The following is a 16747-nucleotide window of genomic DNA, read 5'->3' on the forward strand; positions in this document are numbered from 1 at the left end:
CATTTCGCTCTCTCGCAGGACCAAATGAGACTTGCCGCATCGCCTCTGCGGGCTGAACCGCCATGAGATTAAAGGCTCACTTAAAATGGACCATGATTCCCACCATTTGCTCTCTCTCTCTCTCTCTCCGGAGAGCACCACTCATACGGACCCTTCAGCAGAACATGGGACCTAATTATCATGCAGAGTGCATGCTGGGATGCAGTACATGCGCCGACATTCGAAAGGCCAGAGCTCGCAGGTGCAGGAAATGAAAAACAGACGGAGCAGGAGGCGAACATGACGAGATGTCGCTTGTGGAAAATAAGGCAACCACACTTGCGTTGGATAATTAATTTTAATCTTTATTGATGGTTTTACAAAGTAGCTTCAAAATTAGGCCCGTACAAACTTAGAAATGAAATACCGAAGGCCACATATTAAAAAAAAAAAAAAAACAGAAACAAGAAAGCCGACGACTTCCTATCGGAAAGAGCTCAGAGAAAGAGGAAAAAAGGAGATAGGTGAGAAAATAAACAGTATTATCCTTCACAGAAGGATATAACCGTGTCCCTCTGCTAGACACAATATTACAAAGGAAAAAGCTCAGTCATCAGAACGCAATTTAAATTTGTTTTTAGTTGCATCCAAGGAATTATGCCTTTAATACTTCTTTCTTTTTGTTGCCTTACAGCTAAAACACACAGCAGGACCGAGGCTCCACCATCTGCTGCTGGTTTTGTGTTTTTCTACACCTGCTTGGGTTCCAACTGCACCTTCAAAATAAAGACGATCTCCATGCCTAATGCTAATCTGGAGGCGAAATAAAAACATCTAACTAGCTAGCAAGGTCCAAACAGGCATACATAAAGGGATAAAAGCGTCCAGCATTGTGCAGCTTGTCAGGCGAACAGCAGTCCAGTAGTTGGCCGGAGGGCTGTTGCTGCCGTGCGAGATGTAGCTGGAGATTGATCCTGCCTGGTTGTTGTAGGACTCTCTCAGGAGGAGTTCGGCTGAAGGCCTTTGGAGGCAGCGAGCATTGCTCGCACTTTCGCCATGAGGTCCTACAAGAAACGAAAAACGGAGAAAAAGTTAGTACACCATTCATAGGGGAGAGTTTGGGAGAGAAACTAATCATAGCATAAACAGGACGAGAAAACAGAAACATGAATACATAAGCTTGCAGACAACTTTGCGCAATTTGAAATTCAGATTGGCTTCTGGTTTTGTATGTATGAGAATCCTACGTGCTAAATATGGATGCAGGATGTTTAGTGGCATCCTATAGAAAAAGAAGGCCATTGGCAAACTGGATTCCTGCTCTTCAAACGCCTCCCTTCTTTTCGATGTGGCTCAGGTTACCTTACCCAAGGCTGCTTGCATGCTAAGAGCCCACAGGGAGAATGTGACACCAAAGACCGCATGGGTTGGCACTTGAATAAACATTTGCTTAATGAATATGCACTGGTGTCAGTGATTTCATACAAATGGAATTTGCATCAAAGAAAACTCCAAACAAAACTACTTAAGGGAATATTAGAAGTTAAGCTCAATCATGTTGATTACCACAAAAACATTCCTCATTTGAAAACAGAAGTGAATGGAGCCAATTTTGGAAGGGTTTAAATGCAGTAATGTGAGGCTTATAATTTCATAAAGGCACTTACATTTATTCTTGGCCACATTCACTTCCATTCTAAGTGACTTACTGTAACCCAGATTTATCCTTTTTTGTGTTAAAGAAAACAGACAAGTAGGAATTAATTTTTGTGGTAATCAAATGTTATAGATTGAGCTCACCTGTACTGAACCCAGAATATTCCTATAAAATGTAATATTACATGCAAGAACACATCAGTTAATAAGCTACAGTTACAGATACATTTTGGCCTGTTCTCTGGCAATGACGCCTTTCTCTACCACCAGCATACATTTACTTCAAGGTTCTTTACTTCAGCCATTATATATCAAATCAGTAAAATAATCTTTCGAAACACGTGGCTGAATTGCACGGTTGTCATAGGAGCAAGGTTTGCTCATTGACGTTTGCAGAATTAAAGGCTTCGCCGCCTTCCACCCCCTCGTCCAGTCGAAGGAAAGTTATTAACCCTGAATTTCCAATAAAGCCCCTGCAGAATTAATCATTAAACAAACAAGTGGTCAAGAAAAGCACAAACAACACAGGCAAGGACCAATGTGCCTCTGGAGAGAAGGGTCTGAAGTTGTCCTTCATAGGGTGAAATCATTATGAAAGTCATTTTAGGGGAGTGAAACCACAAAATTACATGAATCGCATGAAATAGTATACAGAGGCTAATGACTGTTATCAAAGCGGACTAAATCAGAGTCTCGGTTGGAGATTCGTGCACATCACCACGCACCAAGATTGTGTGCCATTCAGAATATAATTTAAAATGCATTTTCAATTACAGCTCAATTATTGAATATGAAATAAGGTAGTGAATAGGATGTAAAATGTTTAATTTAAGGAAGTACAAATAAAAACTTAAATTCAAAAAAAGATTTTTTTTTCTTTTCTAGAAAAGCAAAGTCTGCCAGGATACATGTTTGCTTGGAAAAAAACCCAGTTTTGAATGTTCTGGGGGAAAAAAAGGTTTTAAAAGTGACGTTTTGAAAAACAAGGTTCATGGTGGCCTTTGAAACATGAAATGTGTTAAGTCAGAGTTTACGATTATTAATGACAAGGAAAGGAATTCTATCTAATTCTATTCATATTTAAACAGACAAATGGATGGATGGATGGATGGAATTCCTTTTCTTGTCATTCCAATTCAAATTCCAAACCAACTTCCTGTATTGCATGGCTAATTCAGTTCAAATTCCAACTCATGATTTTAAAGGCAGCCAATTCTTAATTTTGCCTAATGCTGATCTAGACAAGCATGAGGCAGTAATTGCATCCCAAAATGTGTATTGTTCAATTCAATTGTATTGTTGTAATTCAAATGTACGACATCAAAACACAAATACCACTACTCGAACGCACATACATGCTAAAAGACGAAGAACCAGTGAGAATATGTCTCTCTGATCATGGAGTGTTGATCCAGTACATTAGAGTGGCAGGACTAAGCTGGGATAAAAGGCTCTCTGAGCTTCCAGCTGACCCGAGCAGATTACTGCAATGAAAGAAGGATATCTTCAGTATGATTAGAGCTCATTATGAGACCACAGCTGGCTGAAGCGTGAGGATATCTGAGAATATGGCCGCCTAACTCTACTCTTGCACGATGGAAACATAAGCGTTGTTGTTTTCTGATGCCAAACGACCAAACAAGAGCTAGTCGTAATTGTGACTAAGAACTGCTTTTTGCAGTCGGCTGGTTCCTCTGCAGCTATTTGGGTCCAGACCTCCAAGCAATTTGACAGATAACCCACATTCGTACCTACATTTTCAGAGTTCAGAGGATCGCCCCACTTCGAGTTCAAAGAGGTGGCAGTTCGATCACAGGCCCAGGCCATTTAAAAGCAATTTCGAAATCTCACACTCAATATCACTCTGAACTCACTCCAATTTTTTTTTTTTTTATAAAAAAAAAAAATGAAACAATGGTCTGTCGGAGCCAATAGCCTTATGGCCAGCACTCCGACATATAGAGCAACTGCGCCTCCGGTGACTCGAGTTCGATCGCTGGCTTGAGGTCCCCATGCTTCCCTGATCTATATACTGTACAATTCAATAAAGGCATGAAAAGACTTCAACATTCTAACTCATCAGTTAGTACAAGATGTCTTTTTCCCCAGAGTCACAGTGGGGTACTTTGGAAATGCAACACCTTTTCAGTTTCTTATCTTGCGCACAACGACAGTAATATACTCATAACCTGCCAGGGCACATTTTGCAACCCATAAACGCCTCCTGATAAAACCATCAGTCACCTGCCACCCTTAACACGCCACCCATGCTAATCGGTAACAAATAAGAAAAGAAGCGCCAAAATTTTAAGGATGAGGAGGACAGTACAGAGCACAAGAAAAGAAAAAGAGACTATTGTGTTCCTCAGGGAGAACCATAAACCAGCCTCCCTTGTTGTTCGGCTGACAGGCAGATAGAGGGTTCGTAAAATCCCAGGGGAGTTGTGCTAAGATTAAGAACACACTTCCCCAGCCTTTAATGTTCCAGCGTTTCATTTGCCGGTTGTAAAAAACCCCGCCAGTCTCTACCGGAGCGCCTCATGAGAGCACTTCTTCCTCTATCAATAGTCAGGATGTGCATGTCAGAGCTGGAACATTCTCCTCTGGAGAATCTGATCATAGTTGCATGTGGTAGGGCTACGGGCAAGGGATCAAACTGAGCTGAGCTGAAACCTGCTTCCCTAACACAGGATCTACGGGTGGTCCGTGCGGCCCGGAGCTTTCGTTGCCTGGGCAAGAGGGAGCAAATGGGAACATAGGGACTTCCTCATGCAACTGAAATGTAAGCATGCACAAGCCTGCAGAAGTTCCTGCCGGTAGTTATTTGTCAAGGTGAACCAAGCTTCTATTGATTCAAGCAGCAGTTGCTGGTTTTAATAAGAGCCAACTCGTTTTTGCAAGACATTGCCCCCTGGAAGTCCTGCCCCAGTTCTGAGGTGTCAGAATTGATTTTGTATAGCGGGAGAAAAGGGAACTGAATTAGGTTTCCAAAAGATCTGAAACCATGTCAAGACCGTAGACTTTTTTAGAACAAAGAGGGCAAAAATAAAAAGACTGTTATGCAGCTGACTTCTTTTTGTCGAGGATCAGATGGCTGCGAGCGAAACGCAGTACTTTGTTTATCTTCTTATGCATTTTTCGCATTCCTCTTCTTTCTGACACAGCTGACTTTTTTTAAACGCGCAAAGTAGCTACCTTTCGTCTGCTCTGTATAACAATAAGCAAATGGAAGGAAAGCGAGCGCACTCTGCATTTCATCCTCACTGCACAAGGCCAGAGATCATAACAGAGCTGCAAAGACTGACAGCAGCATTGAATCAGCATGCGATAGCGACAAGCTCCCTTTCTCCCATACACGTACACACACACCTACATACCCACCACCCCTGGCGACAGGGTCATGCAACCAAATCACTGTATTTCTTAGTTTCCGCACGTAAGGCTCAGCAAACACAGACCACTGAGAGCGTCTGGCTCTAAATTACATATATTAAAGCCTTACTAAGCGTCTAAGGGTCTCATCAGCTCTGCTTCACAATTGCAGTCTGTTTTCCCCTTAGGCGCTGAATTAAACAGAGAGGTAGCGAAAGTTGTGTGTGTGTTTTTTTTGTTTTTTAGCTTATTACAGTGTTTACAAGGAAGCACTGTACTGATATTTCTCAAGCAGTCTGGATAGAGGTTTATTCTAAACCCTCAACCCTACAAATTAATTCAGCCCGAAAATGCTTAACGTACAAATTGCAATCAAACTTTTAGTCAAAAATATCAGTCCAAGAGGGCATTCACAGAATGTGTTCTTGCATTAAAATGCAAGACACGTTCTTAAAAATAACACATTTATTTGAACGTTCAATGTGGCGAGATGGTGCAAAAGCAGCAAGATGCAACACAATGGTCAATTATGGTCGTCCAGCAATTTTACATAGAAAAAACAAAAAAAGTTCATGTTTTTTGATCAAAGAGTAAAAAAGAGTGGCACATGAAAAGGACCTCATGTAGTTCCACACCTGTAAGACCTTCATTCATCTTCAGAACACAAATTAAGATATTTTTGATAAAATCCGATGGCTCAGTGAGGCCTGCATTGCCAGCAAGATAACACTTTCAGATGCCCCAAAAGCTACTAAAGACATATTTAAAACAGTTCATGTGACTACAGTGGTTCAACCTTAATGTTATGAAGCGAAGAGAATACTTTTTGTGCTTCAAAATAACGACTTTATTCAACAATATCTAGTGATGGGCGATTTCAAAACACTGCTTCATGAAGCTTCGAAGAAATACAAATCTTTTGTTTCAAATCAGTGGTTCGGAGCGTGTATCAAACTGCCAAAGTCATGTGATTTCAGTAAACGAGGCTTCTCTACATCATAATTGTTCCGAAATTTCAATGACTCACCACTGGGGGGCGTGACTTTGGCAGTTTGATACATGAACCACTGATTCATAACGAAAAATTCATAAAGCTTCGAAGCTTCAAGAAGCAGTGTTTTGTAATCGCCCATCACTAGACATTGTCATAAAGTCGTTATTTTGTTTTTTTGGCACACAAAAAGTATTCTCGTCGCTTCATAACATTAAGATTAAAGTCACACGAACTGTTTTAAATATGTATTTATTAGCTTTCTGAGCATCTGAAAGTGTTAATTATCTTGCTGGCAATGCAGCCCTCACTGAGCCATCGGATTTTATCAAAAATCTTAATTTGTGTTCTGAAGATGAAAGGTCTTACGGGTGTGGAACGACATGAGACAGAATTTTCATTTTTGGGTGAACTAACCCTTTAAATTACTGATGAAAAAGCAACACGAAACACTATGGTAAATTTTGACCGCCCAGAAAAAAAAAGAAAAAAAAAAAGCATGTTTTTTGGTCGAAAAGTAGTCTTGATAAATGTCTTATATTATAAAAAGGAAAGAGTAAATAAATAAAATACAAATAAAAATGATGCCTTAATGAATATCTTCATTTGATGGTATTTCTCTGCAAATATTGATATGAAATTGTGATTAAATTTGAGCAGCATATCATGGAATTAATTCAGTTACATAATTTAATCAATTCAAAGCCATAGTTCACACAAAAGCATTGTCATTATATGAAAGTTTATCATTTCTTAAATGACATACCTGAGTGATTTTGGTTTGCACTGAAGAGACAATAGTGGAGGACACTTGCTTGTCTTTCTCCTGAGAGCCATCCCTGTTTAACAAACAAAAGTAAAGCTTTATTATCTAGCACCTTTTAAAAAGTGTTTACAAAGGGCTTTACAGAAGAGAAATACATTCTCAGAAAAGAAAAGAACAGCTCCCATAGCTTGGGACCAAAATGACTAAAGGCCGACTCAACAATTTTAGAAGTGTTTTTAAATACAACAAGTTAAGACTGGATGTGAAGCGATCTTGCTGGTGCATATTTATTCAACAAACTAGAAAGGTATATTAGGGTAGTACCATTAAGACATTTAAAAACTAATAGGATCTTGAATTCAACCCTGAATGATTGTTGGAGTAATACAATTTCTCATTTTAGACCAAGTTAGCATTCATGCAGCTGTACTCTGAATTCTTTTTTAAGTGTTTAATAGAGCTCTTTGGTAATCCAGCAAAAATGCTATTGCAAAAGTCAGAAAGAAAAAGACAATGCGACGGTGACAGACAAACAGAGGTCTGCCAATTGGCTAGGTTTTGTGAAAAACACCCCAATACAGTATTCATGATGAGTGGCGAGTATGTAACCACCACAGACATCTCAGGCTGAAACTGAGCGACCAAAAGAAGGTCATGAAATATTCACCCAATGCCGGAAGAGACACAACAACTGCAAAAATGAAACAAAGTTTAGAGAGAGACGCGCACTGGGAGGTAAAAGAAGCAGCAGCAAAAAACAACTGAAGGCTGAGGGAGTTTAAAGCAACTTTTTGATGAAACTTGAGAGAAAAGTCAGTCCCTGTATCCAAAAATCAAAACCTATCCATAATGTAGAAAATGACGTTCTTTGTACAATTCATACATATTATGCTGTCAAGCCATTTAATTAAAACGTCATAATGGTTGATTTTGAGTGTCTGAGACTTTCATGCTTCGTTCAACAATTATTCAAGTTGTCAAATCATACCTAAAACCATAATATTTTCCAAATCAAAATAAGTTACTGCGTAGGCCATCTGTGTCTTACACGCAGTGCTCCTGGCAAAGCCTAAATTAATATTGCAACAAAGTGGGGAAAAAAATATGCTTGACATCTACGATTCTGACTGAACCAGACTGAGCTTCAGAGGGTGGGCAATTCTCTTGCGAGGTTCATGCTGACTGATTGTTCACAAAAAGGGATTAGAGCGAGATGCCCTTTACCTGGACCTCCCCAGGCTGGAGGCGGGGCTTGTGGCAGGGGAGGGGCTTGCAGAGACTCTGGCCACAGCTCCGCTTCTGTCAGGGGATGCCGAGGGTGAACAGGAGGAACCCTTAAAATGGTGCGATGCCTTTGAACTCTTCCTTTTCTTCTTTTCATGAGGTGATCTGAAAAAGAGAGTTATTAAAATAATATATCAGCCCAAAATATGCACATTCAAATTATGTTGCATTATGTTTGGTTACATCACTGTGTATGAAACGTACTGCTTTGCTTTATTTCTCGCAGAAAAGTTATTGTATGGCTTTAGAAGATTTGGAATATTGCACACAAGATATATGGACTACTTTTATGGTGCTTTTTTCCCTTTCATCTTCCACAGAAGACAGTAAGTCATTTGGGTTGAGAACAACAATAAATAAATAAATAAATAAATAATTGTAACTTTTCGTGAACTATTCTTTTAAGTTCATATGATAGAGCTAAAAAAGCCTTCTTTCTTATGGCTCTGGGGACAGTGCAGTGAAGTGAGAGTCACTGTGTGACAGGAGGTAACACTGTGGCACAATGTCAAGTCTTAAAACATCCACACATCCCTTTACCAAGAAGACCCCTGAATCCACCACCACATCAGCGATGGGACTCAAATACGCCATCCGCACATACATAACAGTCATAGTGTGTGCTCTCTCTCCAGAGAACAAGCACACACAGTCCATATCAAGGGGCCTTTATCTCCAAGGCTGTCCTTTATGAATATTTTATTTGAATACCTTGGGTACTTTAGTGGAAAAATACATTTTTAAAGGAGCACTAAACTTCCGTTAATGGGCATGGTGACCTCTAATTAACCGTGGCACTGTAGCAAAATGACAAGACCTGTTTGGGGAGTGGATCAAGGCAGTCCTGAGAGACGCAATGAGGTTAAAAATGCACACCTGCAGACGTGCCAAGAATTCCACAAGAGGCATACAGTATTACGACTAATTGAATCAATAATATATAAAATGGATCTAAGTTAATGTAAAAAAGACAGAAACACATAACAGCTTTCACCTACTGTTATCTGATGGGCAAGGTTAAGATTACCCATTAGTTTATTGTACAGGCGAGCAGTTTGTGACTGCAGTGAGTTCTAGAAGTATTTTTCTACATTAATTTTCTCCAAAAAGTAAAAATGTATTTAAATCATAAATAAAGCCATTCCGCTCTGAGATGAATCAGATCAGCAGAAACTAATTATAAATGTTTTATAAATATTAATTTCAAATAAATTCTGTTCTATTTAACTTTCTATTTAGAGCCCTGCATTTCTGCCCGAGCTTGACGGGCCCCGACTTATTTACGGCCCACGGGCCGGGCTTCGGGCCGATTTTCACGTCATAGCTCAGAGGTGGGCCGGGCTTCGGGCCTGTTTTAGGCTTCTCCTCCTTTTAATACTTTGGACATCCATTAATTAAAATAAACCATGAGAAGCTGATGATGGTAAAACAAACATATGCATAGCTGCGCTGGCGGAAACACGATGAGACCATAGCTGCGTCTCATTTCGGAGCCTGCGTGCGCGCGTCCTCATGTTTAGTGTAGCAGCGTGCCTTCAACACAGCAGCTGGAAGAGCGAGAAATGAGGGCTGAAACTGGATTAAAGTTAGGGATGTTCATTTCGGTGTGACATTAAAAATACCAAAATGTTATTTTCAAGGCTTTAATTTTATACATGCGCAAATACAGCACATAAAACAACACGCACATGCAGCATTTGGATGGAGAAATCACGCCGGCGCCTTGCGCACATACACAACATAGCCTATCAGTTCTCGCATTTTTAACTTGACATCAGCCTGTTTATTATCAAAATAAAATACAGTCAATCAAAGTTACACTGCTCTATATATATATATATATATATATATATATATATATATAGGCTAGTCTGTACAATCTGTTGCATTCAGCGATATAGCTACTATCGCCTCACTTACAAAGCACATATGTGAAGGATGTACTGTTGGAACGCGAGCGAAGTACAAAGCCTATAATTTACATAATAAATAATAGTATAGCATTCAAATACGTCACGAATATGGAAACATTTGGATTTGTGCCGAATTGGAGAGGTAGGCAACATGTTCTTTTATTTTTCGTTATGGTTCTGTTCTGAATAGGCTACTGTTATTAGGATTTGTTATCTATAGCTACAGTATATGTTTACAGTTTTTTTTTTTTTTTTTTTAAACCATCTAATGATAGTATTAACTGGTCAAACTTCTTGGTTAACAGTTAACCAGTCAATTATGAGCATCCCTAATTAAAACTTTCCAATACGGATGCAGTGCTTTTTCTCCACGATTCTCTTTCTCTATATGTGAGTGTTCTTCTGGCTGTAGCATGTTGTCTCGTTTTTTGTTTGAAAATGACCATGTTCAGTGGTGAAGCTTTGATTTTTGATGCATAGCTGTGGTGTAAGGTAAGACAACCAGTAAGTTTTTTTTTTTTTTTCTCCGCACGCTGTTACGAGCAGCCCGCCTCAGCTTGTAAAAAAGTTGCTTTTTACTGTGGTAGTGCTAATAAACGTTTAAACTAACATTGTGATCTGTTTATTTTAGTGTTTTATATCTATGGCTTTTATTGTAGGTAAAACAAGTGTTGATTTGAGAGTCTAAATCGATCAAACGTGCTCAACTCACTGTCGGCCGCTGCGGTCGTCACTTTAAGAAACATAAACTTTAATTTAACAAACAAAGAAGTGCTCCAAACATTTTTCTAAATTAACTTAATAAAGAAATGAAAAGGAACTACTTTGCAATTAAAAACAAAACTGAACATTTTAATGACTGCAACAAAGGCTGCGTTATGGGGAGGATTTATATATATATATATATATAAAAAAAACGGGCTTTCTGAAGGATCATGTGACACTGAAGACTGGAGTAATGATGCTGCAAATTCAACTTTGAATCACAGGAATAAATAACATTTTAAAATATATTCAAAAAAAAAAAAAAAAAAAAAAAAAAAAAAAAATAGAAAACAGTTCTCTGGTCCTCTTCGTTTAGGAGTCACACTTGGCTTCTTCACGGTCAAAAATGACCGAAGCCATTAAAATGTAACCCACCCGGAAAACCAATGAAATATATTTTTGTTCAATAATATTTTTTGATTATTATTTAGAATTTTGAGGGTATTTTAATGATACCATGCAACATTTATTCTATTTTTATTAGCCATTTTTTTCCCCATTGAAAATAATACACAAATTTTTTTTTATTTTTGTAATGCCATGGTGTAACCACTAGATTCCTATATAGTTCTATATAAAATGGCTTATAAATTATCTAGTGTTTTTAGACAAATACTTATTTTTATTGAGTTGTGGATTTGGATTTATACTTAGACATTCTCAAAGACTACTTTTTGTCAAGGTTTAGATTTTTTTCGTTTGAAATGTTGATTTCAAGTGTCAGTTTTTGCATTAATTTTACTACAGTCAAACTGGTTGAGTCTATTTTGTACTCTTGACATTTTAGAGTGTCCCCCCTTCATTGCTGTGCACTTTTTTTCTGCACAGTGGCTGATTTGTAGTTTGTCCCACCAAAAGTTTCTCTGAGTTTTAGTATTTTTTTGTATATTTTCCAATTATTTCCTATGGCGGTCATTTTTGACCGCGAAGGAGCCGGGTGTGACTATTTTTTTTTACGACCCTTTAACATATTCGAATCATGTCCATGATTTTTTTGTGTGTTCACATAGCTAATGCGACAAAAGTCACCAAGTTTCATCCCATTCCGATGAAGCAAAAAAAAAATTAAAATTTCAAAACGTAAAAGTTTTGAAAACCAGAGGATTAAAATTGTAATATTTCACAATATTACTGTTTTTTATTTATTTATTTAAATTACATAAATGCAGCCTTGGTGAGTATAAAATACTTCTTTTAAAAGCAGTAAAATCTTACTGATCCCAAACTTTTGAATGGTAATATACATAGGATTATGATTTTTCTAACTTGTGAATCTCTCTTCAGAATCATGGGTAGTGCAGGTGGGTAGTTCTTTACAAGGAGTTAGACTATAAATACATTTCTTTTTTGCAGTTAAAATCACAGTCACTTATGATTTCTACAAAAGCCTAAACCACAGCTTAACCTCAGAGCTTGTGGCTGGTCTGACTTGAAAGATTTACATGTTTTGTTAACAATATATGATCCTATGGAGAAAAATGATATTTTACTTTCGCACCCCAGCTGTTATGTTATATTTCCAAGACAACAGCTGCTACTGGGTCAAAGGCATGCACTCAGGCACTCAAACGTCCTCTAGTTGCATGTACAGTAAGTGAGGTTTTGCATCTGAGATGCTTCTATCATCACTCTAACAAAGCAAATCTCACTGAAACCCTGCAAGTGATCTAACCATCTATCTCTCATCCTCAATTCCTCTCTCAGTTCAAACCAGAAAGGGTCGAGGGTGTAATGAAAGATGCTGAGCATTTTCATCCCTTTGAAGGGGATGTGTAAAAAGCTTGTTCTCACTTTTTGCAACCTCCACGGCAGCAGAATACGAAGAAACGTCTCAGCTAAGCTGTAAGAGTACTGGAGAGAGTGGGCCGCCCAGATAAAGACCAGTGGCATAAAAGCCGGGTGAGATCTGAGAAGTCGCCATGACCGTCTCTTTCTGTGGTGCTTTAGCACCTTATGGATGTCGGTAAGAAAATAATGGTAAAGGATAGGAAATGAGAGAGAGGAAAGGGTGATGATAGCAGTGCCATGGAGTGGAGTCTCACAGGACTCTTCAATAGAAGGATTACAGCGAATGAAAAGATCATGCTTGGTGCAGACTCTGGGGAAACACCAGGAAAGCACTTTTTACCCACTGTGAACAGTGGCACGCATGCTGACAATCAGCCAAACTTCTCCTTGTAATGATATACAGCTAGAGGGTTTAAAATGAGGTCTCATCACAGCTGCCGTTAACACAAACACATGTTCTTCCTGCTGTCATTATATTTTGTATTCACAGTAATGTGCCAGTGTAAATAGAGAAAATATTTAATATAGTATTAATAAAACAGAAAAATTATTTCTGCCAAACTGGAGTTGGTAGGATTTTGTAATGTTTTTCAAATAAGTCTCTTATGTTTACCAAGGCTGAATTTATTTGATCAAAAAAATCCAATAAAAAAAGGAACATTGCTAAATATTATTACAGTTTAAATAATTGTTTTCTATTTTAATATATTTTTAAATGTAATTTATTCCTGTGATGGCGAAGTTGAATTTTCAGCATAATTACTCCAGTCTTCAGTGTCACATGATCCTTCAGAAATCATTCTAATATGCTGATTTGGTGCTCAAGAAACATTTTTTATTATTATTCATGTTGAAAACAGTTGTGCTGATTAATATTTTTGTGGAAACCATGATATAATTTTTTCAGCATTCTTTGATGAATAGACAGTTCAAAAGAACAGCGTTTATTTGAACAGAAATCTTTTGTAACAATAAAAGTCTTTACTGTCACTTTTGATTAATTTAAAGCATCTTTGCAGAATAAAAGCATTATTTTTCTTTCAAAAAAAAAAAAAATTCTACTGACCCCCATTCTTTTGAATAGCTAGTAGTCTTTAAAATACATTTAAACAAATGCATCACTAAAAATAATACTACATTTTTTTGTGGCAGAGCAGGTAAAAAACAAAACAAAAAACAGTGGCCAAAAAAAAATTGTCATTTTGAGCTCTGATATGGCCTAAGTGCCAGACCCACCTTGATCTAGAGCGCTTCCTGACCAGCGCTGGGTTGCTGCCAAGGCGGTAGGTGCTTGGACCGTAGCTTTCCTTCTCCCTCTCGTCACGCTTTCTCTCCAAAGAGCGAGCTCGTCGGTCTCTGCGGCCGGGTGAACGAGACTGAGACCTGAGAAAGGAGGAGAGATTGGAAAGAAAGAAAGAAAGAAAGAAAGAGAAGGCACACAAAAAAACATGGTCAAGTTAGAACTGACTTCTGCTCAAGAAATCAACCCACAGGTTAGACTCATCAATGCTGTTAAGTGACAGTTGATAATGGTTCTCCATTGTCTCTTCAAAACCTTTTTGGGAGATGGAGAGAGTTCTAAAAAAGAAATAACTGAGAGGTTGAGCTCCTGAACCTCGTACCAAAGTGATTATTGTATTATCAGGCAAAAAAAAAAGATAGTTATATAAATTTTGCTCGTGAGATTCCTTTGTTAATCTTTTATGATAAATAAACATCCTGCAAACTTTTTTTGAAAACCACATGTAAAAATGTCCTGCCAGTATCTGACATAAATCACTGAAATAGGTGTGGTGAGAAATCACACTTTTATCTTTGACAGTCATAGACTTACACTAGACGTACACAGAAGTAATCACTGTAAACACTGAAGAAATGCTGTGGACCTTGAAAATTTGAGCAAATCAGTGAGCATTGTTCTCCAGTGCAAGCTGTCTAAAACTGATCTCAAATGGCAAGTCATAAATGCAGAGAGTGACAGTAGTTGCAATTTACAGCTTACAATGAAGATGCAATTGGCACATTTATAGTAGATTTCACTCACAGCAAGCACTGCATTAAGGCCTGGGTATACTTCATTTTCCTTGTCTGCAGTCCGTACAGCTTTCAAAGTATACTCAGCTGAGGATGAGCGCGAATGGGCGAGTTCGACACACGCGCAGTACATTTGTTTTTCTATACACGACAAGACATCAGAGGGCAGCACTGAGTCGTGTCATTTACAGGACATTCGCGTGGAAGGATAGAAGAAGACAGAAGGAGGATAGAAAATGGCGGATCCGCCATTGCATGCAAAGTTAAGAACAAGAACCAGAACAAAACTGATGGAGAATCATAAGCTGCTTTGTTCACTGTTCTTGTTTTGTATTGCTCTTTTTGAACTTTTCATTAACTACTGCACAATACATCGCAACTGCGTATTGCCACCTAGTGGACACTTCTATCTCAACATTCATGTTCCACATGCGCTGTTGTACGCGCACCACCATCTGTACTTTCACCTACGTCACACTTGACCTTTCTAACGTGATTACGTCATGCGTGGCAGATCGTAGAGCAGTGCAAAACGAGCATTTGTGGTTAAAAAGTATATACATTTTTATTTATTTTTTTAGAAAATGACCGAATGTTTCACTAGATATGCCCCTTATTCCTCGTCTGGGATAGTGTAGAGCACTTTGAAGCTGCCCTGAAATTGCAATTTGGACCTTCAACCCATTGAACCCCACTGAAGCCCACTATATGGAGAAAATCCTAAAATGTTTTCCTCAAAAACCATCATTTCTTTTCGACTGAAGAAAGACGGACATCTTGTATGACATGGGGGTGAGTAAATTATCAGGAAATTTTCATTCATAAGTGAACTAATCCTTTAATGATGAAAATTACATCACACGGACAGTGCACAGACCATAACGAAACGTGGACGGCTGAACTATATTTTGGGCTTTATACTGTGGTGCTGTTAATTTAACAAATAAAAATTTGGAGTTAAAAAATAAAATATGTAAATAAAAACTAGTGATTAAAAAAATGAATTTTAATTCACTGCAGAACACGACCACATCATACATTTAATGTTCAATAACTATACAAAATGAGCCACACTGAACCTTGAAAAATCCAATCTAATGTTGACGAACACATTCCTGTAACAAAATGGATGGGCCATTATTAACAGGTGTGCGTGGGTTGAAATGTAATCATACATGTATATACCCACTCAGAAGGATAATGTGAACTGAAATAAATACCTTGTATGCACACTCTAAGAACGTACTGAAAAGTAGGAAAGCAATAAAAATGCGGGGGTCAGGAACAGAGAGAGAGAGAAAAAAAAATATTTATACAGACAGGAAGAAGAAAAACAGACATTAAATCTAATCATTAATAATCTGCTGCAGGGCTGTCAAAGACATTATTAGATGAAAAGGAAACTATTTTTTCCCCCCATAATACATTTGCTTCCATTTATTATAATTGTGTCCAGGGCGAATTTCATTTTTCTTTTCTTTTTCCGCTACACTGGGCAGATATACTCATTAAGGATAAATGTTAGCCTGGTCTCTGGTGTTGATGTACCAGCTGGAGACAAGAGATGTCAGGTGTCAGGAGGCAGCAAATAAAAATGAGTGAGTAGCTTAAATACTGACACTGTTATTATTAGCGCTAACAAAAATTAGAGGCACAACACTGGCCATGTTTGATGTCAGAAAACAGACGCTTTCTAATTACTTCTGGCCCTAGTATTACTAATTCAATGTCCGTGTTCAGAGTCAGAGTCACGACTGAGATATAGGCTTGTTATTAATGAAAGCTGTAATAAAAAAAAAACATACACAATAGGCTTAGGTTTGCGCTAATGTTCGTTTTAAACCACTTATTAACGCTACATGTATAAAGCTAGTTTTCTGGTTTCTTTGTAGTATTATAGTTATTGTTGGAATAAATGCTAGATACATCACTAAATATGGTAAACTGATGCAAAATCATTGCTGTGGTCACTATTAAAAAGATAAAATGGTGATTAAGAAAAAGTTAAAACAGCCATTTTACTGTAATCTTACTAGAAAATTGTTTGCTGGCATCCAGAAGAGATTTATGAACAAACAATCTAGTTAATACTACTTTTCCCTTGACTTGATTTGCATACAATGAAATAAAATAAATTTAATTCAGCAAAAAAGCATTAAATTGATCAAAAGTAACAGTAAAGACATCAATAATGTTTCT

The 16747-nt window shown here is 37.9% G+C and overlaps 1 protein-coding gene across 2 annotated transcripts in view; it reads right to left on the bottom strand.

Moving 5' to 3' along the window:
- Positions 1-323: 323 nt before the first annotated feature.
- Positions 324-16747, bottom strand: part of sfswap (splicing factor SWAP) — a 100151-nt gene continuing 83727 nt past the window's right edge. For both annotated transcript variants that reach the window (XM_051877354.1, XM_051877355.1), the window contains exons 15-18: positions 13751-13897; positions 7989-8153; positions 6765-6837; positions 324-1043 (exon numbers count right to left, since the gene is read on the bottom strand). In XM_051877354.1, coding sequence (XP_051733314.1) covers positions 978-1043; positions 6765-6837; positions 7989-8153; positions 13751-13897 — 451 coding nt within the window. In that variant the 3' untranslated portion in view covers positions 324-977. The remainder of the gene's footprint in view (positions 1044-6764; positions 6838-7988; positions 8154-13750; positions 13898-16747) is intronic.

The sequence above is a fragment of the Ctenopharyngodon idella genome, chromosome 21 (assembly GCF_019924925.1).
Source record: "Ctenopharyngodon idella isolate HZGC_01 chromosome 21, HZGC01, whole genome shotgun sequence".
NCBI lineage: Eukaryota > Metazoa > Chordata > Actinopteri > Cypriniformes > Xenocyprididae > Ctenopharyngodon > Ctenopharyngodon idella.